Source organism: Paramisgurnus dabryanus, chromosome 19 (genome assembly GCF_030506205.2).
Source record: "Paramisgurnus dabryanus chromosome 19, PD_genome_1.1, whole genome shotgun sequence".
Classification (NCBI taxonomy): Eukaryota; Metazoa; Chordata; class Actinopteri; order Cypriniformes; family Cobitidae; genus Paramisgurnus; species Paramisgurnus dabryanus.
In genome coordinates, this window is record NC_133355.1 from 31,428,256 (window position 1) to 31,455,120 (window position 26,865).

Genomic DNA, 26,865 nt, shown 5'->3' on the forward strand with positions numbered 1-26,865 from the left:
GTCCAGGCTCCAGGCTGTTTGTTTCCCTCTGTGTTGTCATTCTCCTTTTCCCTCTTACAATTGTCTGCAGCAGGGTTCTCTGTCAGCCTCTCCAGGCCAGTTTGTGCTGTCCACTCAGCCTATGCCGGCAGGTCATGCTGAACTCTCGCTCTCCCTCTCCATGGGTTTTGTTGGATTCGGCCGAGTGTACCCCTTGAACTCTCTGTTTTTTTGCCTTATATATAAACTCTGTAAACTGCATTCCCCGCAACTGAGTCATGTTTTCGTCTGATATGACAAAACTAAGTTCATTGTGTGTGTGTCTCACATGTGTGTGTCTGAGGCGGCACCTAAAGGAGTGTATATGTAGGTCAGTAAATTTGTTAAAATCATGTGACTTGAGGCTGAGCTCTAATTGGCTTATTTCAGATCCGCCTTGGGGCGAAGCACTGGGCGCCCTAAACCCTTCCACTTTTGTTGTTAGCAAATTAATATTGTTTTTCATGTTTTTGCGGTTGGATCGGTCTAAGAGTCTCATAACCGCATTGCAGATTGATATGTAACTGCTTGTTACAGTACAGATCAGTGAAAACAAGTGAAATATCTCGAGTTGAAAGAAAATAAGATTTTATCCTTACAAAATCACCCTTTATATGGCATTCAGTTGAAGAATAAATAAATGATTAAGGAGCTTAGACCAGATCGACCAGAAGGAGTCAAGTGGTCGCGGTTGAGCTTACACTGTGTTGCAGCACTTTTGACAGAAATAGCTAGCTGGATGCAATGTAAGTAATGCCTTTTATTGTTTTCCCTGTTTGATGTTTCAAAGTCTGCGTGATAGACTGCATAACATTTTGTGGCGCATTTGAGCTGGCTTTGCGTGGACATTATAAGAGCGAGTGCTCGGATAAGTAAGGGATAATGTAGAGGCAGCCGGTAGTTATCGGGAAATAAGCCCCGACAGTGTGATCAGGACCCGACGCGAAGCGGAGGGTCTTGTATCACACTGAAGGGGCTTATTTCCCGATAACTACCGGCTGCCTCTACATTATCCCGCTTATTACACGGCTACTTGTCACATAAGAAAAAACCAGACATGAATATGAATTTGAAACATTTTATTGGCATATTTGTTTTAAATTAACATTTTTATCCTTCCGCGAAACTTTGCACAGATGCATAAAATGATCGTAATACCTTATTAAGATCCTCTGCTTCATACTTGTCTGTCTCCATTTTTTCTCTTTTAGCCAGTCTTTGAGAAGTTTTAATGCCCATTCTGTATTTTTTTGTGTGTTGGCTTCGTAGCTGTCATGCTCTATTTTGTCAAGTTCAGTCTCAGTAAGCTGTCTGTGTCTTGTCGTGGTTGTCCAGTGTTTGTCACAAGATGGCGCCAAACAGTAATCTTTATTGATCTTTATTGGCGCGAAGCGATTTTACTCGTACAAGTAGTACCGGCTATGCGTTATTACTTTGGAGCGGTTATTATTTGAAAAGAACGAACCTGCAAATGTCTCAACTGACCAATCAGAATCAAGCATTCCAGAGAGCCGTGTAATAATTTGGTATATTACGTGGCTTGGTCGACTTTGTTGCTTCCTTGATGCAGTTTACAAGAGCACCCTGAGAATGCAACTGTGTTTGTCTGTTGTTAGGGAAAACATGTTCTTGTACTGCGCTATTGAAGCAAAAAGAAATGTACTGGCCTGTGGTTAGGCAACTTTAAAGGAACATTTAACACACTTCATGAAACCCGGCTGTTTCAGCTCCAGTATACCTCACTATCTTTAAGAAAAATGCAACTTAAATAGGCATGGATGCTGTGAGAAGAACGACAAGGAGTGGGCAGAGCACCTGATATAATAGGCTAGTGCAGGAGTAGGCAACGTTGGTCCTGGAGTGCCAATGTCCTGCAGAGTTTAGCTTCAGCTCTAATCAAGCACAACTGAACAACTAGTCAATGTCAAAAGAGTCACCTGAAAACTACAGGTAGGCAAGTTTTTATCAGGGTTGGAGCGAAAATATGCAGGACACTGGCACTCCAGGACTGACGTTGCCTACCCCTGGGCTAGTTTAACAAATATTAAGATTAACTAAGAATAGCAGTATTACAAATAAAATTAAACTGAATATAATATTTAATTATACAAAGGTCAAGTAAAACTGTTTTAGTTGAAATAATAGCGTGTTTGAAGATAAAGAAAAGTCCTCAGGACATGGTAACGTTTTACCTCAGGACAAGGTCAAAGTCCACCTGCCTCCCGTAGCTTTCCTGAGCAAGTTCATAGTTAATGATGAGTGGGGAAAGTCATCCAACATATTTACAGAGTGTGCGTACACTGGGTGCACTCACATTTTACTTTACTATACAAAACCATATCCAAGTGCTATTGTCCTGAGCCCCATAATCCCCCCCTGGCTGACCTGGGTGCGTGGAGCACAGGATAAAGGACAAATGTGAGAGTCATTTTGACCTATTGCACTTACAACTTGTAGTCATGGTATTTGACCTAATGCAGATTGCAACTGATGTATGAGAAGTTCTGCGAGAATGCAAATACTCAAGTACTCTCTAAACTCTTTCGCAATACTTTGATGCCATTCACTGATAGGTCTGCACAGTGCTGCTAAAAATTAAACACTACAGTGTAATAGAAGGGAGTAAACTAATGACACGTGTCTGCATTAATCTGCCTTCATGCGTTTATTATACAAGATGGTTTCAGATACACAGTGTCATGAGTTTAGTTCAATTCAGATTTTTACACATTTGTTGCTATTTTAATCGCAATAGTGTTTTGTTATTTGATTTGTTCATATTTGCCTGTTCAGCACAAAGTTTGCGTGTTTTATCACCTCCGCTGTCACTATGAGAAAAAAAGCATTCATTTACCAGCTTCATGAGATGTTAAACATGTAAAGTGATGCACAGCCCAAATGTTTTTAGCACCAGCCCCCACTGCATAGGAGACCAACCATATTAAAAAAGACATATACTCACTTTCAGCTTTTTATTTTATGAAATCACAGAATTCTGACACTCAGATACAATACAGCATAAGAACACTATGAATATAAGCATCAAAATATTGTGAAACCTCACCTATAATGTCATCCTAGTGAAAAAGATGCATAATATTTCTTAAATATATTCTTTAATATTCCTGACAACAGCTGTGAGGTATTCGCTATGCACAGACAACAGATAATCTAGAAACGGTAATGAAAAACTTAAGAATTTGTAAAAACTCTAGAAATATATTATAGACACTGTATATGATTGGCATATATAGCCTTTAGATATTTTAGATTATGTGCTGTTATCTAGTTTACAATAATTTTATTGTGGTTACATGTGTGTTAATCATATTTGTTTGTGAGGGTGTGTGTTGCATGTATGTGGTATGCAGTAATATAGTCTGTATGTATGTTTGTGGCCATCGAGGTATGTGTCCCTGCTTCTCCATTGTCTCATTTACTAGCTCTGTCTATCCCAGAATTCAGGGCTTAAATGATGCTGGTCGAAATTTCATCTCAGTGAAGGGAATAGAGACATTTTTGCCTTTCCACTCAGTCCAAATCACTCCCTGAAAGACAAAAATATGCATGATTATGAAATATTTTGTAGGTTTACACATAGACTGTGTTCCACATAAAAAATAGGTTTATAAATCGTGTGGTGTAAGTTAAAAATTGGAAAGACAACAAAAGATTGTTAAAATTGCTTGTGTGCCATTCCTTGTTTTGTTGTCAGACCGCCCCCGACAACAACAAGACACCAACCCCTCTTTATACCTGCTTACTCCTGCTCACTAGCACTCATGTGTTTAACTAATGAGGACAGTGAAGTACTGATTACTTTGTTTACTAACAGTAAGATTGCCATCATAAAATCTCATTATAAAACATAGCCTTCTGATGGATGGACCCTAGTTTAAAGAATGAGTTTCTGAAATTGTCTCACCATTTGCCTGATCATTATGTGTTTGTTCAGAATGGACTGGACCAGGTCTTAAAAGATGTGACTGATGCTTCAGTGTTTTTATTCTAACGCAGGGGTAGAACTACAATTTTATACAGGGGTAGCCAAGACTATTTTAGGAAGTACATAAGTCTATGGAAAATTATGTGTTAATGTAACCTGGCATTAAAAACGCATTACTGAATCCCATGATTGCCAATTCACATGACATTAGTCAGATATTACTCAGTGTTCGAATTATGTAAAAGCTTATGGGGGGGTCCCCCCTAGCTAAGCAACACCCACTGGCCAAGCCCCCCCCCCATTATTATAGGGTTGCTGTGATTTGACAAAGTAAGATGTGATCCTGGATCAACAATCATCTGATCCTGCTTTTAATCAAAGAAACCCCAAATTACCCTTAACTCAAACCCTAATCGTTCTTTCCCCCTCAAATTAGTGTGAAACACTACAAGGCCATACATTTTAAACAGAATAGGGGTGAAATAGGGTGGACCTCAATGCCTACTCTCAAATTAAATCATTTTACTACTGTATATAGTATTGGTTAAATGGATTACATTGCGTTTTTTAAATCATAGATCGAATAATTTTTGGATCAGCAAAACTGGGGCTGGTAAAATAAAATAAGAACAAATTAAGAAATGATGAGCATATAAAAATAGAAAAGAACAAAGATACAAATAAAGTAAGATCTAACAGTAGTATTTAGATGCATAAATAGAATCAAAATAACACTGTCTTCTTTATTATATAAATTAAATATAATTAATCTTTTTAAAGATACAGAAATTATTTTCCTTTGTTTTCTGTTGTTTAATTAATATAAATGAAACATAAGCAGATAAGAACTGCTACTTTTAGACCAACACAAAGATTTGACTTCTTTCTGAACTCTTTGCACTCACTTTAGGACATAACTGAATGTTTTTATGAGAATAGGTGCCAACTTAGACTGTGGTATTTCAGGATAATTTTGTGTTTGCATGCTTTAGAAACACGCGTCTCTGTGCATCCGCTTATGAGTGTGCGTCCATTTGAGTATGTGTGTGTGTGTCATTGTCTGTGCGCACACACAACAGCTCACTTTAACGTCTTGTTTAATTGTTTAAAATTGCTTGCATGTTAACATTTGCAAGGTTTAAAAACACATGCAAAAGTTAACTTTCTATAAATAGTTATTTCTGAATGATGCATATTTGAGCAACCCAGTCTCACCCCATGGCGTCAATATTTGACGACACTTGACCATGCGTCAATATGTTGACGCGGAGGGTATACCTTTCGCGTCATTTTTTGACGAACTGGGGACTTCAATACTATTATGTCCGTTGCATTCTCTTTCCTATTTTCTTACCATTTTCGCGTCGGTTTAGGGTTAGATTTACATAATGACATCCCTACCCAAACCTAACTCTAACCCCAACGCCAGGTGACAACTGTTTAATTTCGCGTACACTGTTTAATTTTGCGTAATCTAACCCTAAACCGACGCGAAAATGGTAAGAAAATAGGAAAGAGAATGCAACGGACATAATAGTATTGAAGTCCCCAGTTCGTCAAAAAATGACGCGAAAGGTATACCCTCCGCGTCAACATATTGACGCATGGTCAAGTGTCGTCAAATATTGACGCCATTGGGTGAGACTGTGTTAATTTGAGCGATTAGTATTAAAGAGACTATAATTTGTTATCATTTATGCGTGATTTCTTCTGCTTTCCCAATAAAATATGTTGTGTTTCTTTTGACTTGGTGGACCAGCTGTCAATTTGAGTGTGTATCCTCACCACTGTTATGAAATAATAGTTTAAGAAGAATAAAAAAACCCTAAAGATTAGGCTACTAAATATTCTTACCGTCACTGAGGTGAAAATAATCCACATGCAGACAGAGTCATTAACTCGTCTTTCAATTCCTCCAGAAAACAGCAAGAGGCGCACTCGCAAGTTTATATTTATTTCAGACAGAAATCATGTAAATCAGTTTATTGCGAAATTGGGACAAATAACGGACAGTAGCCTATCGCTTTGTGACAGCACAACATGAGAATTTTAAATTCATGTAGTATTTTAATTTTAATAAAAACCAGGGGACCCCCCTAATTTATATTTTTGTGCTTTATGGGGGGTCCCTCAAGGCTTATAGCAGGTCCGGGACCCCCCCAGACCCCCTTCAATTCGAACACTGATTATTACTACAGTATACTAACAACACCATGACATTCACAGAGTTCACCATTTGTCAAAACATGTTGTGCATTTGTACTGCACTCTGTATTAGATCGTCTGATAGCTCGCTGCACCATACTGCTTACAGCAGAGGTCTTCAATCTTCAACCCTGCCCCTGCGGACCCATTGTCCTGCAGAATTTGGCTTAAACCCTTATCAAACATACCTAAAGCAGATCATTAAAGTCTTCAATATCACTTCAACATTACTGGTAGGTTGAAACAGGGAAGGAACTAAACTTAGCAGGGCAGTGGGTCAGAAGCAGTGTTGAAGAGCATGCTAACAAGAATATTTAAATGCATTTTCATCGCTATAAATTGCTGTAACAGGCCACAAACACGGCTCGTTTCCGACATCAGAGCTGATGCAGCAGGCCAGCTGTTTGACAGTCAGGCAGCATAGTCAAAAGGATAAGCGTGCCACTCTCCCGCTCCTGTTATCATTTCAAACAGGTTCTCCCCACTCAGCAGCACACACCTGTTACAAGTGCCTTGGTTATAGGTATTAGAAGTGCAAGAAGTGCAAGATTCCATGTTTCTTTTTTAAGAAACATGGAAATAAAGGCACCAGCCACCATTGTTAAATGTGTACTGGGAGCCAGAGCGGATGACATTAGATCTAAACTAAAAGTGCTGGCTAATGCTAAAAGTAAATTTTCTAGGATTGTTATTCATGTTGGTACAAATGATACTAGACTCCGCCAGTTGGAGATCACTAAAGATAATATTAAAGAGGTCAAGACCTTGCAAAAATAGTGTCAGATAATCGAATATGCTTTGGTCCCCTATCTGCCTGTCGGTGTGATGAGATTTACAATAGGTTATTGTTACTAGAATGCTGGATGATTTTATTAATTTTAACACCTCTTAAATGTAATGGTGGTAAATGACTCAAGTCTGTAGTTCAATGTACTATTGAACCAAATTTTGAGCAAAAAGCTGAATTGCATTGCATAATTGCATTTTTATGAAGGAAATTTGTTAGAGATCAGATTCAGAACGATGATCAAAACATACACAGAGTTTTCTATGTTGTTAGATCAGTTGATGCTTCAGTTTTATATAAGTTGGGTAAAAGCACCACCCAGTGGATAATATCGAAATTAAAAATTACCGTGAAAACTCGTCAGGGAACTGTTAAAGTGTGACAAATATGCAAAAACATAAGAAATCAGGAGGGGGCAAACATCTTTTCACACCACACAAAACGAGTTGTATGGGTCCATTCTTTGAATATTTGGCTGAGATACAACAATTTGAAATCTGGAACTTGAGAGTGCAAAAAGAAAAAGTCCAAAAGACGTCTTGGCTGTATATTACTAATTTAAAGGTTCGTTTTAGTGCTCTCTATTGGCTTATTGGAAGTGATGACTGGTGAATCTGCACGACTAGGAACGATCAGCCTGAGCCTCATATAAAGAATTTATCTGTGGTAAACAATGGCTTTAGGATCAAGCAAATGCTAACCGTTTGACCCTTGCCTTTCAGGGAACAAGTAAGGGCGAAAGTCACATAATGTCATTGATTAATATATGAGATACAACACTGAATGCTTACAGTAGAAAGCAAACTGCATGAAGACCGCATGTAGTGCCGTGCAGACTGACAGGCGTATGACATTAAACTACCGCAAGAGCAATTTAATAGCAGATTGCTTTGTATGTGTTTGAATAGCTCTTGCAGTAATTTGATGTCACACGTCTCCAATCAGTAAGTGTGAATGTCACATAACATAATTAATATTAATTAGCTTAGATATGCAGTACCAAACCCTGACAGGAGAAAGCAAACTGCATGAAGACAACTTTTGAAATATATGGTTTATATTTGTGATTGTCTGTCAATGTTTAGACCCTAACTGACCTTTACATGTTTTCATTCCACTTTTAACATGACAGGTATTAATCCCCAATTAAAAAATCACTTTGTGCTGTAATAAGTGGCTGGGGGTTTTCATTAGATAACTCTCAGTCTCGCTAATCAAGATATAACATATAATAATTTATACTTTATGGGGCAGTTTTCTGGACCAGGATTAGCTTAATCCAGGACTAGGCCTTAGTTTAATTAGGAAATATAACTAGTTTTAACAAACATGCCTTACTAAAAATATTACCTGTGTGCATTTTGAGGTAAAACAAAGGGCCCTGATGTATTTAAAGACATGTAAGTGCAAGTTGTTTTCAGTTTGGAGAGCTCTTAAAAGTGTTTAAGTCTAGCACTAGTCTAATCCCTGTCCGGGAAACCGCCCCTAAGAGTTTAATTAAAACAATTTTGTAAAATGTAGGGCATTTCATTATCATCCAAAATGTTGTCAGTTTCCCAGGGAATATGCTGTGACTCTTTAGAAAAAATACATAAATAAAACAAAATCTGATGTTTTTTGCAAAAAACTTGACTCCTTTAATGAATGATTTTTGCTGTTTTACCTGGTGGTTGGTGTTTGTGTTATAAAGGCCGTTAAGGTTGGCCTCATGGCAGTTCTTGTACCACCAGCCACCTCTGTAAGACATGGCACAGCGGGTGATAAAAGGCCGAGGGTCTTTGTCCTTGGTGGAAAAGGGGCGTCCATCATGGTATGTCATTGAGTCACCTTTACATAAACAAATACAGCAAAATACAAGAAGCATATCTTAAACTTTTCCTTAAATAAACATGTTTTTTAAGAATTCTTACCATTTTACTGCACTCTAAAGATGCTGGGTTATTTTCAATCCAGCAATGGGTCAAGAAGAGAAAACGCAGCTGCTGGGTTAATACAAAATTATTATTTTTTTGATCTGACCCAACAATGGGTTAAAACAACCCAGCATAAATTTCAACTCAAAATGGATTTGTCCCTTTTTGACCCAAAGCTGGGTTGAAAATAATCCAAAAAAAATTATTTGCTGAATAGGAGAGTACCCATATTATCTGGAGACTGATTTCATTGAAAGTAAACAGAAAAGTTATTAATAAAAGCAAGAAATAGTATTATCCATCTATTTTTGTCATTTGGAAAGTACCAGCAACTTTTCCATACCTCTTTATTATCTCATCTTGCCTAGCTAGTTTTAAATGCTATCATCATAATGGGTCAGTTTCCTGAACAGGGTTTAGATTAATCCATGACTAGGCCTTGGTTATATTAAGTCATTTAAGACATATACACAAACAAACCTTACAAAAAAACAATACTGGTGTACATCTTGAGAAAATATGTTAAGATATGTCAGTGCAAGGTGTTTTTAAATTAAGGCAGCTCAACATGCTTTTTAGTCTGGGATTACGATAAGCCCTGTCCAGGAAACCTCCCAATTGAATATATGACTCTCACCGGCTGTGCCAGAATATCCAGATACTGTGATGGTGTAGTGTTTTTTCTGGCTTTCCACAAAGAAGGTGGAATACTGAGCATAAACCGACTCATCTCCCGTTCTAAGGTCCACTCTCAACATCATTGGACTTATCTGAGTGAAGTTATGAAGTTGTTCATTTCCTGAGAAAGAGAGACAGAAAAGGCATAATACAAAATAATTAAATCTTCCAGAAATAAAGGGTTAGAGTTCATTCATTAGGTCACAAAAAGTGATTCACAAGTCTGAGTAATGTTGGCCATTTCTCAATGGAATAGTGACATCCTCTCATTTGTAGGCTGCATATGTATTAAACGTATTGTCTTGTTTCAGAATATTAACTATTATAAAGTTGATTGTTATTCTTGCATAAATTATTGTAATATGCTTATGTCTTGCGAATGTAACGCTCAGTTTTTTTATTGAAACTATTGACATTAATATTGATTATACAGCAATGTAAACTGTTAAAAAAAGAACACAAAATTAGAAAACTTAGAGAAAAAACACATTGTTGCTGGGGGAAGTAATGTTATACAAAAAGATGAAAATAGTTACATGCCTGTGGAATCTGACAAGCTTTCTGGAATGTAGTGCTCAGTTAACTTAAAAAATCGGTCTTAATAACATATGGAGCCTGCATATGTAACAGGCTACAGAACAGTGCTCTACTTTCTTTTGTCTTTTTTCTGACTATTTTTGTTTGTGAACTTCTCAAAACCTATTGTGTTCCCACGAGCTGTTACTCTATATCAGTGTTTCCCAATCCTGGTCCTCAAGTACCCCCTTCCAGAAAGTTTTAAATGTCTCCTTATTTAAAACACCTGATTCAACTCAAGAATCAGCCTCCTTCCAGAATGGTTAACACGTCTCCCTAACAACCTGAGTTGAATCAGGTGTTTTAAATAAGGAGAAAACTTTCTGGGAGCAGGTACTTGAGGACCAGGTTTGGGAAACACTGCTCTATATTATGTTTTATTTCAATTAATTTCCTTTTGTATGTTGATTGCATATATGTTTATAATTGCACAAACACTATGGGAACTGAAGTTAGAGTGAATGTTGTCATTGGGGCCCTGATTAGTGACGCACGCAGTGAGAGAGCAGTTTTTGCATCAGACGCTATGAGACTCTGCTGAGGCTAGACCTGTGTAATGCTCTCTTGCTACTCTTCCCACTAACATTGTATGCGTGAGAGGCTGACATGCATCAGGGTTGTTTATTTCATTAAGTGTCCCCCGATCTGTTGTCCTTGGCTTGTATTCTGTGAAGGGAAAAGCAAGTCTGCTACACATATTCGACCTTCAGAAGATGCAGCCTTCCATTTGAGAAACCATTTTCAGTTCACTTATCATTCATCCATGGAATTTGCGTAAAGCTGAAACTTAAATTTTATAACTCCATGGACGAATGATAAGTTTACCAAGGCCGTTTTTCAATCTAAAGGCTGCATCCTCCGGAGTAGGGCTAGGCGAAATATATCGGGGGATTCTCACGCGTGTTTCATCAGTAAAGTCGTTTCCTTGATTAGTAGTAAATCGCAGATGAAGCAGCATTTAATACACAGAGCCGTAGTTCGCTGACAATCAGGCAATTTTGCATTAATTATTGAGGATATATGGCCTGAGATAAGTAAAGCGATATGGCCCAGCTTGTCACTGAACTACGGGTCTGTGTAATAAATGCCACTTCATCTGAAAGCAGCTGATGGCGATTTACTACTAATCAAGGAACCGGCTTTACTGATGAAACACGCATGAGAATCCCCAGATATATATTGCCCAGCCCTACTCCGGAGGTCGCATTTGTAGGTTGCATATGTTGATTATTATTTAGTTCCAATCCTAATCAAACAGACCTGCAATTCATTTCTAAGTAATCCTGAATACTTTGATTAGATTCAGGTGCGTTTGATTAGGGTTTGAACTAAACTCTGCAGTACAGTGGCCCTCCAGGACCCAGGGTTCCCCAACCCTGATTTAGAGCATTGGGATCACTAGACGAGCACTAGACTTAGAGCCCTATTTTAACGATCTAAGCGCATCGTCTAGAGGGCACGATCTAAATGGGCGTGTCCGATGCCACTTTTGCTCATTTAACGGCGGGAAAAATGGTTTAAGCGCCGAGCGCACAGTTGAAAAGGGTTGTAAATATTTTCCTAATGAGTAATGGGTGTGTTTTGGGCGTAACGTGCAATAAACCAATGAGAGTCTTATTTCTAATCCCCTTTAAAAGCCAGTTGCGCTGGCGCTGTGTGTTATCCCTATTTAGATGACGGACCTTGTAAACTGAAAAACTAAGCAGAGGAAGAAGACCACCAGTTTAATAATAATGTTAAAAATGTGTTGTTTTCATTTTTATTGAAATTTTAATTTTTTGAATTAAAACCTTTAAAAGCCTTTTTCTTTCAGTCATAGAAGTACAAATAGCAGGCTTTGAATTGCTGTAAATGTATTGATATCCTACATATTCAATGTAATCTCATAAAATAATTTGCAAATATGCAAGAAAAGGTTTGTACTCTAAAAATAAAAACAAGAGATAAAGAATTTACAAACGTGCAGAGAGCAGAAGCGTTTCAGCATTTGAACAGCGCCATGTTTTTTTTTTTTTTACAAAGCATTACTTGAAATGTTTCTTATCTCACCATATCAACAGGTACAGTATCATCATGTACAATAAATGCATAAGATAGCATTTCAAACATTTAACAATAGATGCATTTGTTTAAAGCAAAGCATTTATTTACTTACCAGGCTACAGGTGAAGCAGCTGCGCCTTCTAACGTCTCATAATCGGTCCTCATTTATGTCCAAGAGACTCAATAATAATCTTTTACATTCAATCCTTTCATCTTTCATATTTAAAAGCGTTTTTGTGCTGCTGCGCATTTATGTATGTAATCAGCAAACCTGCGTTGTTGTCCCGTTTGTAGGTGCATATTACTAACTAATACTTTAAATAACATAAAACACATTGCGCCATTGACTTTAGACTTTAGAGCAGGTTTTTGTTGGTCAATGGAGTAGTCTATTTTAGTTGCCTCAAAATAGCAACGCGCCAACAATGCGCATGGACACACCTTGTTTTCAGACCAGAACACCCATGGGCGCAAAAGGGGGTGCAAATGCATTAAAATGGCGCTAAACGTGAAAATTATAATTTCGCAGGGTGGAAACAAGCAAAGGACACTTGCGTCGTGCATTGCGCTGGGTGTAAGATAGAGCCCTCAATGTACTTATTTTTATGAAAACCAAAATTTTGACCAAAATCAACATTTATACTTTGTTTCCTGTAGCCCAAAATTAGACGGTCCGCATTCCAACTCATTTTACCAGCATGGGTCACAAATATAGTTTGCATTTAAAATCATTCAATTTAATACATTTTCCTAAATATAAATAACATATTATGCATAATATGCAAACTCAAACAAGCATGAACTACATGTTTATTCTACTTTATAAAATCCTGTTTCATTCATTTTTTTATTTTAAATATATTAACCAAAACAAGAAATGTACAATTTAAAAAATTTGCCTTATTTTATTACTGAGGGATTCAAATGGCAACAAAAATAAATTGTAACAGCTTCTTTACTCACCAAGCCAGAATTCCTCATCCAGCTCACCAAATCCCCTGCTGTATTCACGCCAACCCCTAAAAAAGTTAGTTTTTCCAGTCTTTCTCCTCTGAAAAACCTAGATAAACAAACATAATAGAATAAAACTGGTGCACTAATAGCATATATTACAAAATAAATATTTAGCTACTATCTGTGTGCTGGAATCTACTGTAACAGAAAATGTTTCAAGCTTAAGGGTCATTTTAAAAATGAATTTTTTAAGATCAGTGACTTTTGTGAATAGATGATCTTTAATACAATAGATTTTTTAATAAATAACTTACACAGATTTTATGGTGACTTCATGACAACACTAGTCAGCTGCATGAAAATCATCTTCTTCTTTTTTTACTAATCACCTACTAATTTATTTTTTACTAATCAAGGCACAAACATAACATAATGTAATGTCATGTACCGTCCACCCTCCTCCATCAGTCTCCATGTCACAGTAAACCATCACTGGCTTTTCCTGGTTCCCCTTTGGAAACACTTCTACGATACCAGACTCTAGTGCTCCATTCTGCTGTTCTTGGGAACAATCAGTGGGAAACGGGAAGCGGAGATTCCCTGTGAAAAGCAGACGGAGAGAATTTGATGTATTTGTCACATTTTACAGCAAACTCAATATAAATAAAATGAAATATAAATTGCATTTAACAACGTTTGAAAAGTCTATATAAAAACTTTTTATATTTTCAATATTGTCCCTTGGAAATATTATTAGAAAACATGGGATTAGCTTCCATTGCTATGCAGAAGAAATTCACATCTTATCGAGACCGGATGAAACCTCTAAACTATCCTTGCATGTATGCCAGACATAAAACAATGAATGACCAGTAAATTTAAAATTCAGACAAGACAGAGATACTACTCACAGGACCGATAAACTGTAAACAGAATATGAGTACAATTTGCAAAGATCATATGTCACAAAAACAGCTTTCTTCCACCTAAGAAAAATTGTCATACTGTGGAATATCTGTCTCTGATTCAGAGAAGCTTGTCATGCATTTATAACGTCTAGATTAATTATTGGAATGCTCTGCTGGATGGTTGTCCAGCATTCTCAATGAATAGGCAACAATTAGTGCAAAATGCAGCTGCTACTTCTTACCAGGTCACGCAAGTGCAATCATAAACCCCAATTTTAGCATCTACACTGGTAACAATTAAATTCATGACAATTACAAAATATTGCTTCTCACTTCTAAAGTGAAGTGGGTGGCTTTGAAGGAGTCCCAGAGGAGGACAGGTTATGTTCTGTATGTGATTTAGGTTGATTTTCTGTATGTGATTAAGTTGGTGGAGGATGAATTTCATTTTATGTTTTATTGCCCACTTCACAAGTTAAGAATTGATTTGTATAATATGATGCAAAAAAAAAAACGGATCTGTTTTGGTTATCTGAAGATGAAATTATGTTATGATTATTTGAAAATTAAATTTTTTGTATGGCAACTTTTGTTGAGAAGGCATGGACACGAAGACAAAAGACTTTATATCCTGAAATGAGGTGATTTAGTTGTGATTATGTCAGGATCTTGTGGCTTATTATATTGTTTGTTTTACTTTTCTTTTTTTGATGGAAATCTTTCCTAATGACTGGATAGTGTCATATAAGCAGGCTGGCCACCATGAGTACATGACACTTAAAGGGGCAATCAGTAGGATCTACCCCCATCTAGTGGTGGAATTGTATTTTGCATTCAAACGTGCTCACTAGCTCCTCCCCTTTCCAGATGTGTGTTGCAACTACGGTAGCCGTTATGTAATCGCTGATCTTCTTGTCTGTTTCAGCTGGTTCACGTGTTCTGAATTAGCCTGGCTCCGCCCTCCTACGTGCTTCCGCTTAATTTTCATTTCGCTTTAGCAGTACGTCTGGGACTGCTTTGTAGAGTTTTGTTTTCTCCTGCAAAAATCTGCAGGTCCAATCAGCGAACAGAGGGGGGTGGCTAAAAATGATGACGTTGAGGTCGTGCGTCATTTTGAGTTGTAGTTCAGTAATGGCAGCGGAGAAAGACGTGAGAAAAGCTGTTCGGTCCGTTGCAAAGCTGTCGAATATATAGAAGTTAAAGCCGGAGCAAGAACCAGGTTTGCTAAATGTCTGTTGGTCTGATTATTCATACTTCTTGTTTCCGGGCGGTTTTGGCGCATTATATACGTCACGACCACACGTTAGCGACTGCGTATGGCAGATCCTGAGTGACTCTGGGCAGATCCAATAGTTTTAAACTTCAACAATGGATCCTCCTTAACGGAAGTAACGCTTTGCAATGGAGCGTGGCCAGACTCTCTGTACAAATGAAATGAATGTACGAGAGTCTGGTTGGACCAGGCTAGTTCTGAATGAAAACGCGTTGTGGAAACGCGTTGGTAGGCTAGTGCTTTTTGTCCCTCTCTGCTATTATAGTTTATCAATACGGCGGAACGATATGGAAGCCTCCTTGGACTTACCCGTTCAATGTAAGTAAAGAAAAGAAATTCTAAGCTTACAAAGAAAAGTCAGATCACTGGCAGAGGTCATTTGACACCAACAAGGACATATTTATGAATAAAGACATTGATTTTGATTAATAAAACACTTAAAATCCTACTTATTGCCCCTTTAAATAAAAATATTAATTCATTCATTCATATAAAGCCCTAAAAGGTTTAGCTCTTCTAATAAGCTATAAACCACTCTTACACTCTTTAAGATCTTTTAGAAGTTCCAAGGATAGCAAGTCCACCAAAGGAGAGCTTTTTTCTACCTGGCACCTTAACTGTGGAACAGCCTCCCGGATACGGTTTGAGGCTTAGACACTATCTCCTAGTTTAAAACTAGACTAAAGACACATTTCTTCAGACTTGCATACACATAATTGCATCCTGTAACTTTGCTTTATGTTTTTTTAATTTTCTGACCTGGGTTTTATGTGTATTTTACACTGTGTCCTCCTGTAAAGCTGCTTTGTGACAGTGTAACTGTGAAAACTACTATACATATATCTGAATTGAATAAATTGTTATTGTATTTTTCCTATAAGACAAGGTTCAGCAGTTTGACAATATCATAACAATACCATGTATACCATAACAATTTTTGACCACAAATCCGTCATTATATTATACAGCTTCTCATAAAAATATTTCAAATATACAGCCAAATTATAAAATAAATAAAAAAATCTCAGTACCAGTGGTAAATTCTGTAGAGATAGCAGTCATATGAAGACCACCTCTTTCAACCTGTAGTTGAGCTGTGTATGTTGACATTGGGTGTAGCCTAGTTAACTTGTACTCCTTGATTGTGGGGTCAAGAATCACTTCCTGTATAAAAGAAGCACAAACTTATGTCTATTAGCTAATTAAAAAGAAGTACAGTACTGAGCAAAACAGGTGTTGTAAGATCAGTTGATGTGTAAGTCTGACCTTAATGTCCTGGCCATCTGTGTAATAACTTAGTTTGTAACTGGTGAAGCCTGAAGCAGGTGGTTTCCATGACAACACCGCAGTACGAGGTGTCACCTGACTGGCTTTCAGATCACGAGGACTGTCCCCTTGTTTATCAGCACCTAACACATACCATGCATTCATGAGAATTTTAAACTTAAGCACTTTTAAAATGATGAGAAGATACAGAGCTATTTGAAAAATTTACCTTTTGTACATACATGAAATTGCAACATGTCGGTATGTCAGATGGATGTGTAACATGTTAAACTAAAAAAGTGTTAAACTATAAAAACTGCTTTAAAGTAGTTTCAATTTAAGTTAATTTAGTTTCTTTGAAAAGCTCACATTCAAGGCACTTCACCTCAATTATTACAGAATTCATTTGCTAACCACTTGATGTTGTGAAAACTGTGGTGGCTTCTGAGCTGATTATGTCTCCCAGCTGGCTTTGGATGGTCACTCTATACTCAGTGGAAGCTTCCAGGGTCTGTAACTGTTGTTCTGCAGCATTGCCAGATACTTTCATGGTTATTCCAGACCCAGGTGCTTATAGTGAGATGAGTGAAAAACACAAGAAGGTAAGAAGTTTTTGGAATGTAAATAAAATGTAGAAGAATATTTTATTTTTTGTTAATGTACTGTGTTGTGATGATTTGTTTAATGTTATTAATCATGTACATATTTTTATAACATGTTACAGTACAATTGAAAGCTTGTGCAAGGGAGGATAAATCTGGTGTGTTTCTCCCTTTTAATTGCTAGGTTAATTCCAATGAAATGTTGGGGATTTTCACTTTAGGGACTCTTCTTTTCCTCTTTCTCTTTTCTTTTCTACTATCTGGTTTAAAACACACATATAAAGGCCCAGATAATCAATTTTGAGAAAATGATGGAATATTGCTTACCTGTCTCAGAACTGTACCTAATTATATAATGATCAATGGTTGCCAGGGCAGGTCTCCACAACAACAGGGCTTTGCTGTCTGTTATGTTTATAGCCTTCAGGTCTGTTGGTGTGTCAGGCACTAAGGGAATGTTTGTAGATATATATTATTATTCAATCTAACACTGAAACACATCAAGAGCCCACATCTTTAATCACCTTTATGACTATTACTTTATATGGTTAAATGGTTAGTTCACCCAATATGAAACTTTGCCATTATCTACTAACCCTAATGTAATTTAAAGCCCTGATTGCTTCTTTGTTCTCAAGAACCAAAACACACAAGTGTTTTATGTTGGTTTTCTGGTTTCGGCGAGAGTGTCCAGTTTCAAATACATTGTAAAATACCAACAGACTTGGTAAAAAATGTAATTCATTATTTGATGAAAGTCTTGACCAGTGCCATTTTTTCATTGTGAGACTATAGGCAAACAACACAATTCACTCCTCTACTGTTGCGTTGTGGACAGTAATGTGCTACCAAAATATGACTTCTTCAAACTTATGACTCCCTTCATTATTGGACAGAACACACGTTTGGGCTATTTTAACCTGTGTGCTCTGTCCAATATTGACCCAGCCGTAGGTTAAAACATCCCAGCATTTGTGTGGATAGAGAGAAAGAGGTGTGCGGTTTTGAAAAGCAGAGTTAGCCAATTATAGTCGCAACTATACAGCACAGTTGATTTAGGTGTTTCCAGAAACCATTGTTCCGGCGGACATCCACAAACTGCATTGCAAACTTGTGTGGTTGGAACTACAGACATGTTAACTTATTTATCTTGCTTTTTAACAAAAAAATTATAAATGAAAATCATGGATATTATCAGGGGTGCCCAAACTTTTGCATACGACTGTAGGAAACTTAATCAACTATATTATTCAACCAACATGGTTCAAACAATGGATGTGCAACAAAGTTATAATGTTTTCAGGAAACAGATGTGAGTTAGCTTTTCCAACTATGCATCGTGGTTCAGCAGCGAGTTAAGTCATTGTTCGGAAACACACCCCACGTCAAGACTTCAAATTAAATTATTAATTGTACCTCCAAACTCATTTTCAAGAGAAGAGGCAGTCACAATCCACTTCCATTATAAACTTTCTCAAAACTTTTAAAATCCATCTTTTGATTCCATAGAACAAACAAAGCTTTTAGGGTTAAATGACATGTGGGTGAGTAAATAATAACGTTTTTATTTTGGGATAAAACTAACCCTACAAAAAATAATGATAGGAAACTTACAAGTGGTAACAATGTCCTTGATTGTGTCACTCTCCTCTTGTCCTAGCATTGACCTTACACTGACCTCATAGGTGGAACCAGGTGACAGTTTTGAGAGAGCCACGTGGATGGTTTTAGAATCCACACTAACAGAGATTGGCTTACCTGCCATTAAATCAAAAACAACACATCAGCAAATTTCCACACATATCCCCACATATATATCGGTGTATATGTGTGTCTGGTGTAAAAAATTAATGTCAAAATGAAGAACTATCACGTATTCACAGTCACATGGACATTTGTTTTAGTTTTTACCACCTCAAAGGCCAAATGTGATTTCACAGTAAACAAACATGGCGAACAACAGGCATAAAGAAATGGCATTAATACAATGGACTGCTTTTTAATAGACCTGTTTGAGTCGTGACTCACTCGGATCTTTCACCCGGATCTTTAAATGAACTCATGAGTCGCGAGTCTCTAGTATCATTAACCCGGATCAGTTGAGTCCTACTACAATTCAATGTAAAACCATAAACAGCACCACCACACACACAAACATCTTTTTAACATTATTAATGAGACTTCGCTCGGACTACAGATCCACTCGTAACCGGCTGATCTGCACGAGAACTGACCCGAGATTCTCACTCAGAGCCGGAAACATTGCAAACTCGAGAGACCTGCTGATCCGCGCGAGCCGCGAACTGAGCTGAGATTTTCACTCGGAGCCGGAAACAATGCGGACTCGAGAGACATGTGAATCTGCTCTGACTGGAGAATCTCTCAACTCGTAACCGGCTGATCAGCGCAAACTGTCTCTCGAATCAGAGCCGGAAACACTGCAGATTCGCAGATCTGCTGGAAACATTGCAGACTCAAGACTCTCCGGCTCGTGGGGGCTACATAATCGGGACACAGTTTTTTTCTATATTTTCTCTATATTATTATGTTATTATTATTAGGCCTAATTTTTTTAATGGTCGACCATACACACCAAACCTAAAACCTATAAGCATGTTATTTCAGAAGTGAAAGGCTTTTGTTGTGGATTTGCTTTTGAGGACACTTCAGTCGCTCTATAGATCCACTAACCGGCCTTGGCTGATCCCCCGCGAGTGAAAATCTCGAGTCAGTTCGCGCAAATCAGCCGGTTAGTTGATCTCTAGAGCAAGTGAAGTCTCATGAGTCCCATGGTCTGCGAGTCTGCAATGTTTCCAACTCTGATAATCTCGAGTCGCGTGGATCAGCCGGTTACAAGTGGGTCTGTACTGAGTTTCCTTGGGGATTTAGCAATACTTTCTTAAGTGACTCAAGTGACTCACACAACCCGGATCACTTTAGTGAGTGATCCTTTAAAGCAATCGAGTTTGCCAGGCCTACTTTTTACATCTCTGATGTGTATCTTACTTTGGACTGTGCCTGCTGTGGCATGTAGTTGTTATGGTTTTATCTTGCATCAGCTCGCTTTTTGATTGGGTACTGTTTTGTTTCACATAACAATCCACTGCATGTGTGTGCATTTGTCCTCTGTGTTTACCCCAAGGGTAAAGCTGCTTTGGAACGATGAACAATTGAAGAGTTTTGGTGCAAATTTTATGGTTGTGCATTCCAATTAATATCAATTCAACTGCAGTTGGTTTGTTTTGATTTAAACCTTCATAACTTAAAAAATAGAGCTAAGTAGCACCATAAAACAAAATAATAATATGATAACATAATAATAAACATGTTTTGACAAAAATTTTTAAAACGGAGTTATCTCGTTTTGCAACTCTTAAATTGTAAAAAGCACTAAATAAATAGAATTGAATTCAAAAGTCTGTCTCATCACCAATACTTCCCAAAAAATCCCTGTTGGTAAATTGATTCCATAATCTGTGCCTTGCCGTCCATGGTCCCATCTGGGACTTCATTACTGAACAAGCCCTGTCCAACTCCCATACCCGTGTTGTCATAATGGTCAACTTTTTTTCCAAGCTCTGCAAATTAATTTCACTTAAGGGTCTATCTATGGCCTTTGAGGCAACCAAACTCCTGTTCCAACACATCTTCTGCTATTACGGTCTGCACAAAAACATAATACCAGATTGTGGACCTCAGTTTATATCTCAAGTTTGGAAGGCATTCCTAATGCTTGGAGTCACAGTGAGTCTATCCTTAAGTTATCACACCTGAACGCAAGATCCAAGAAATCAAGAGATACCTCAGGTTGGAATGTCTCCAGAACCAAAATGGTGGGAGCTGGTTCCTTCCCTGGGCTGAATACATCCAAAATTCTCTTTGCCAATACACCAATGATCTCACCCCTTACCAATGCATCTTAGGTCACCAGCCACCTATGTTCTCATTTAAACAAAAAAGTTACAGGGTGCAGATGTAGCATGTCATAAGAGAACTGGCCCTCCCTAACCCTTCTCAAACTTTTTTCTCCATGAGTGAAAAACTATGGAAACTCCTTACTATGTGCATTAGAAGGTTTTTACTGTTGACACGCTATGGGCTGTTCATGCTTGCCCGGCTAAGTCATGACGTTGACAAGTGCTTTTGTTGCATTTAGGATAGGAGCCCCTAGTGTCACATCATCGACACAACGTTGAGTAAGTGACAGAAAGGAAAAGTCTCAGTTAGGTCTGTAACCTAATTTCCTGATGGAGGGAATATCTCTCCCAGCTTGGAAATGCTTTACAGGTTTCTAAGCACAAAGCCAGGTGTGCAAGCCATCTTTCCCTTTATACATTTATATAACTGAGATATTAGTGATTGGTTCTACTCCCTCAGCCAAAAGGATGGCCCAGTCCTTTAATGTTGATGGAACTCACGTTATGCCTTCGTCATCAGTTCGTAACCTTGGTGTCTTATTCGATTCAACTCTATCTTTTGGCTCTCACATTTCTTCTCTAGTTTAAAACTCTTTTTTCCATCTCCGTAATATTGCTACGTCTCCGATCTTCTCTCACTTTAGCTGATGCTGAAATCTTAATTCATGCAATAATCACTTCACGTCTGGACTATTGCAATGCCTTATTACTCAGTCTTCCCCAAAAAAAACTTATTGCAAGATTACAGTATGTCTAAAACTCTGCAGCAAGATTACTCACCTCCACTATGCTCTCATTACTCCTTTGCTACATGACATTCACTGGCTACCCGTGGCATCACATATCCACTTCAAAGTATTGCTTCTACCGTTCAAAACATGAAATGGTCTTGCTTCCCAATATCTGTCTGACTTACTCTACCCTTACCGCCCTGCACGGTCCCTTAAATCAGCGAAACTTGGTTTATTGTCCAACCCTCGTTTCCGGTTATCCACTGTAGGTTGAAGATCATTTAGTATTCATGATCCCCAATTATGGAATTCGCTGCCTATTACACTACGTACTACCTCATCTGTGAGTGCATTCAAGACCCAACTAAAAACATATCTATTTAACATGCATTTTGAATAATGTAACTATGTGTCCTATGTGACTGTGATGTATATGTAAGTTTCTAAATGTATTGTAAAGTGCAATGTAAAGACACCTTGAGCTTTGGAAAGGCACTTTATAAATAAAACAACTTCTTCTTATTCAAATTACACTTGCCAGTATTTCATTTGGCCTTTTTAGATTCTATCAGAGATAGATCTCTATGAACCAAACCTTTAGTGTAACATCATTGATACAACATCTTGTTCCCTCCACCAGGGAATGGAAATAACAGCCTGACGAGATGTTTTTAAAGGCCCTGTCCCAAATGGCGCACTTAATGTGGACCTTCGGTCTTGTGGCCTTAATTGCGTGTGCTTGTCCCATCTGTCATTTTTACACTCGGAAGTGTGCTCATCAGCACCCCCTTTGCACCCTTGATGCGGTCTTCGGCGAACCCTGCACTGCTGCAGGCTCCATGCAATTTACCAATCCGGAAGTCCTTTGCGAAAGAGCAATCAAACGACGGATGGGAGGAGTTCACACTGATGGGGAACTTCTCTTCCTGTTCCAAAATACAACTCTGGTGCACACTTGTGTACTCCCATTAAGGGTCCCTAAGGCCTGCACTACATGATATCATCAAAGTGTGGAGTCTGAGGAAGTCCACAAGTGCTATTTGAGACAGGACCAGAATGTTTAAATATTCATACAATAAAATATTCTGGAGGCAATTAAAGTTTTGTGACTTTGATCAAAAAATGCTGGCACTGACTGGCAACTTATTTAGAAAATACTAGCGAGGTAAGAGTTAATTGGAATTGTAAAAAATGGTAGGCAAGGGACAGTGTAAATTTTGATTAGTAACAAACCTCATTTCACCTTATTTCGACTGTCATAGGTAACTACAGGTCAAATTAAGCTGTTTGCACAAACAATGGGGCAGAATGGGGGCACAAACATTTGAAGAATGATATTCATTTGTGATCACAAATGATTACTTTGTTTGCCTACATTGTGAATGTCAGAAAACTAGTTTTATTTTACCTTCTTGGACGTTAGTATAGGTGATCTTAAATCCAGACACTTTGCTCTCCGTCTTGGCCCAGGACACAGTAAAAGAGCCGTCGGTCACATCACTGAATGATAGATTAGATGGAGGCTCAGGACCTAAATATGTGAGCATGGAAAATTAATATTGTAATAAGAGTAGGAAAGGGAGATAAACAGAAGCAGACATGTCAAAAAAACTAAAGGGGTCATATTATACACTTATAATAATATAATATAATTTAATTGAAATTTTCACAAGGTGCATAAAAACCTTTTAGTTAGCACGTCCTCTCTCTCTGACACTAACAATTCAATTGAGTTTTTAATTTTTTATATTTTAAATAATGAAATGCCTCTGACCCAATATGCAGAAACTGGTACGCTTTGCAAAAGTTGGTCTGTTGTACGGTTCACTTTGGTTCAGTGACATCACTGTAGGCTGAAATCTGAAACAGCACAGACGCCACTTCTGATTTTTGTGGATTATAGAAAAAGTAGTTGGTGGATTTTTCCATCATAGAGTAGAGCTGAAGATCTTTGCCCGAACCCGACGGGACCCGTCGGGACCCGACGGGCTCGGGCGGGTTCGGGCTTCATTTCTAACATTTTACACGGGCTCGGGGCGGGCTCGGGCTTCCGCTCCGGCTTTGTGAGGTAAATGAGCGGTCAAGTTCAAATCAGTAGCGCAGGATCGCGCTGAATTCATTTACAGTGGATTTAATGATTTTCCTCATCAAAAACATGTAGCCTAATCTTGGTGAGTAGGTTTTTCAATGTATAACTAAATATGAATCGAGTCTTACATAATTTAGACAGAGGATATAGACTAATGTTGGCAGTAATGGAGAGAGGTGCGAACGCAAATCCCGCGGAGCCTGCCTCTTAATTTCGTTATTGCCAAATACCCATCTTAAGTCAGAATGTATTATCTTAATTTAATTCGTTAAGAAATAATAATTTTATTGGCATATTTATAGTGTATTGCATAAGCCTATTTAGAATGAGATGTTACAATGTTACAGATTACTTATTTCTTTGTTTCAACTTCCAAGTGGCGTGTAGATTATTAGTCATGAATAAATAATGTTAAAACCTGTGTAAATTTCTCATTCTTGACAAAAGCTGTGTGTGTGCGCACATTTAAATAATGTCGGGCTGTAAACGGGTTCGGGCTTTTAAAAAGCTGTCAATCTAAATGTACGTTCGGGTTCGGGCTGCATTCTGTCGGGCTCCGGACATTTCGGGCCTAACTTTTAAGGCCCGATTACAGCTCTATCATAGAGTGGTTAATTACACACTGCATTCAAACAACATGTAAAAGTAAATTTTGCATAATAGGTCCCCTTTAACAATCTCTGACAATTCTCTTGCAATTTATGTTTTAAAAATAAAAGACTGGGTATTTGTTGTCTTTGAAAACATAATGACATAAGTATATATGTGCAATCAAAACATATATACGATATAGGCTACTGCCTATACAGACACCAACAGAAATGTCACAGTTAAAGACTGACATGAAATCCTGCAGGGGCAAGAAAACAGAAGCATGATTTTATGATGCTGATGATGCTCCTAGAGAGAGAAAGAGAAAAGAAAAGAGTAAATTAATGAGAAAGTGAATACACAAAAGTAAATGGTGTGAGTTCATCATGTCAAAACACTAAAAGAGCACAATTTGTTTTTTTGGCCAATATTGAAGGGGTGTATATTCAAATTTTTATGGTTACTTTTTGAAATGTACTAGTTTTTGATGCAAAGATCTAGGGGGCCGACCATGGTCTTACCCTAGATTTGGTGTGAGTGGTGAGTTTAGCCATGATGGTGGTTAACTTTAATCCCTACTGAAAAATCCAGCTAAGACCAGCATAAGCTGGTAGCTGGTTTTAGCTGGTTTAAGGTGGCACTAGCTGGTTTAAGCTGGTCCTCCCAATCTGGGAAAGCTGGTCATGCTGGTGGGTCAGCTGGTCTTGCAGCCTGACCAGCTAAGACCAGCTAGACCAGCTTAAAAAGTGACCAAAACACAGCTAGACCAGCTTGCTACACCAGCAAAACCAGCTAAAACCAAGCTGGGGACCAGCTAAAACCAGCTCACCAGCTTATGCTGGTCTTAGCTGGATTTTTCAGTAGGGATCTTACCCTGAGTGAAAGAAGTTTAAAGCAGCGATAAATGGTGATCATGAAAGGTGATCATGAAAAGTCTCATGAATATCTCAATGTTGTTGTTTTTTACTAAAACTATACAATTTTGTTGTATATAATTATGGTTTAAACAGTATTTAAAAAAATAATAAGGAAGCTGTTTCTGTGAATTAAAGCTATGGCCTAACAATATGAAGAGAAAAAAGAATTTTAAAAATCCATTCAGTCTATTGGGTGTACGGCGGCAGATAAATTGACCAATGTAAACTGTCCGGCCGGACAGCTTACATTGGTTAACTGCTCTCATCAAATCCCCATACACTTGAAAATCCACCTCGCGATCGCGTCTCCACCCCATCGCACACCACACCGCCCCTCTCGTGCCTGCGACATGAAATTTGTGTCAGTGTATGTTAGCTAGCGAAGCAGCAACATCTCACTAATGGAAAAAAAACTAACCGACAGCAGCAAGCTTCTTGTCCCTACAGTAAAGGTTAGAAGAAAAGGGAAGTCTGTAGAGGAAAGAGCAGAGGTAAAAAAAGTGTGAAAAACGCCGGACTCTAAGTAGAATCAATAAAGGGTCCGCAATTGACCGTTGGAGGAAGCTTCAGGGAGATTTGGGGCTGAAAACCGACGCCGACACGGCAGACTTTTTGTTGAACAGGTACGCATCTATTTATACTTCTATTGTGTGGTGTTACATAAATCTTGTTATCAGTCTGGTAACAACATGCTCATGCTGCCGGTCGGCATTGGAATGTTAGCCGTTTAGCATCGCGTATCACGGGTCAAAGTACTTATATTTACAAAGATTGTGTGTGGTGTTACATAAATATTTTTATCAGTCTTGTAACAACATGCTCATGCTGCCGGTCGGCATTGAAGCCGTTTAGCATTGCGTATCGCGGGTCAAAGTAATTATATTTACAAAGATTGTGTGTGGTGTTACATAAATCTTTTTATCAGTTTGGCAACAACATGCTCATGCTGCCGGTCGGCATTGAAGCCGTTTAGCATCGCGTATCACGGGTCAAAGTAATTATATTTACAAAGATTGTGTGTGGTGTTACATAAATCTTTTTATCAGTCTGGCAACAACATGCTCATGCTGCCGGTCGGCATTGGAATGTTAGCCGTTTAGCATCGCGTATCACGGGTCAAAGTAATTATATTTACAAAGATTGTGTGTGGTGTTACATAAATCTTTTCATCAGTCTGGCAACAACATGCTCATGCTGCCGGTCGGTATTGGAATGTTAGCCGTTTAGCATCGCGTATCACGGGTCAAAGTAATTATATTTACAAAGATTGTGTGTGGTGTTACATAAATCTTTTCATCAGTCTGGCAACAACATGCTCATGCTGCCGGTCGGTATTGGAATGTTAGCCGTTTAGCATCGCGTATCACGGGTCAAAATAATTATATTTACAAAGATTGTGTGTGGTGTTACATAAATCTTTTTATCAGTCTGGTAACAACATGCTCATGCTG

The 26,865-nt window shown here is 38.1% G+C and overlaps 1 protein-coding gene across 3 annotated transcripts in view; it reads right to left on the minus strand.

The window, feature by feature from the left end:
• Positions 1–2,952: 2,952 nt before the first annotated feature.
• tnxbb (tenascin XBb) overlaps positions 2,953–26,865 on the minus strand; it is a 69,555-nt gene continuing 45,642 nt past the window's right edge. For 2 of the 3 annotated variants that reach the window (XM_065290902.2, XM_065290900.2), the window contains 11 exons: positions 23,226–23,348; positions 18,784–18,927; positions 17,497–17,616; positions 16,982–17,137; positions 16,568–16,710; positions 16,333–16,465; positions 13,569–13,720; positions 13,130–13,226; positions 9,507–9,668; positions 8,620–8,783; positions 2,953–3,566 (listed from right to left, as the gene is read on the minus strand). In XM_065290902.2, the coding sequence (XP_065146974.1) occupies positions 3,480–3,566; positions 8,620–8,783; positions 9,507–9,668; positions 13,130–13,226; positions 13,569–13,720; positions 16,333–16,465; positions 16,568–16,710; positions 16,982–17,137; positions 17,497–17,616; positions 18,784–18,927; positions 23,226–23,348 (1,481 nt within the window). In that variant the 3' untranslated portion in view covers positions 2,953–3,479. The remainder of the gene's footprint in view (positions 3,567–8,619; positions 8,784–9,506; positions 9,669–13,129; positions 13,227–13,568; positions 13,721–16,332; positions 16,466–16,567; positions 16,711–16,981; positions 17,138–17,496; positions 17,617–18,783; positions 18,928–23,225; positions 23,349–26,865) is intronic. The other variant, XM_065290903.2, reaches the window with a different exon arrangement.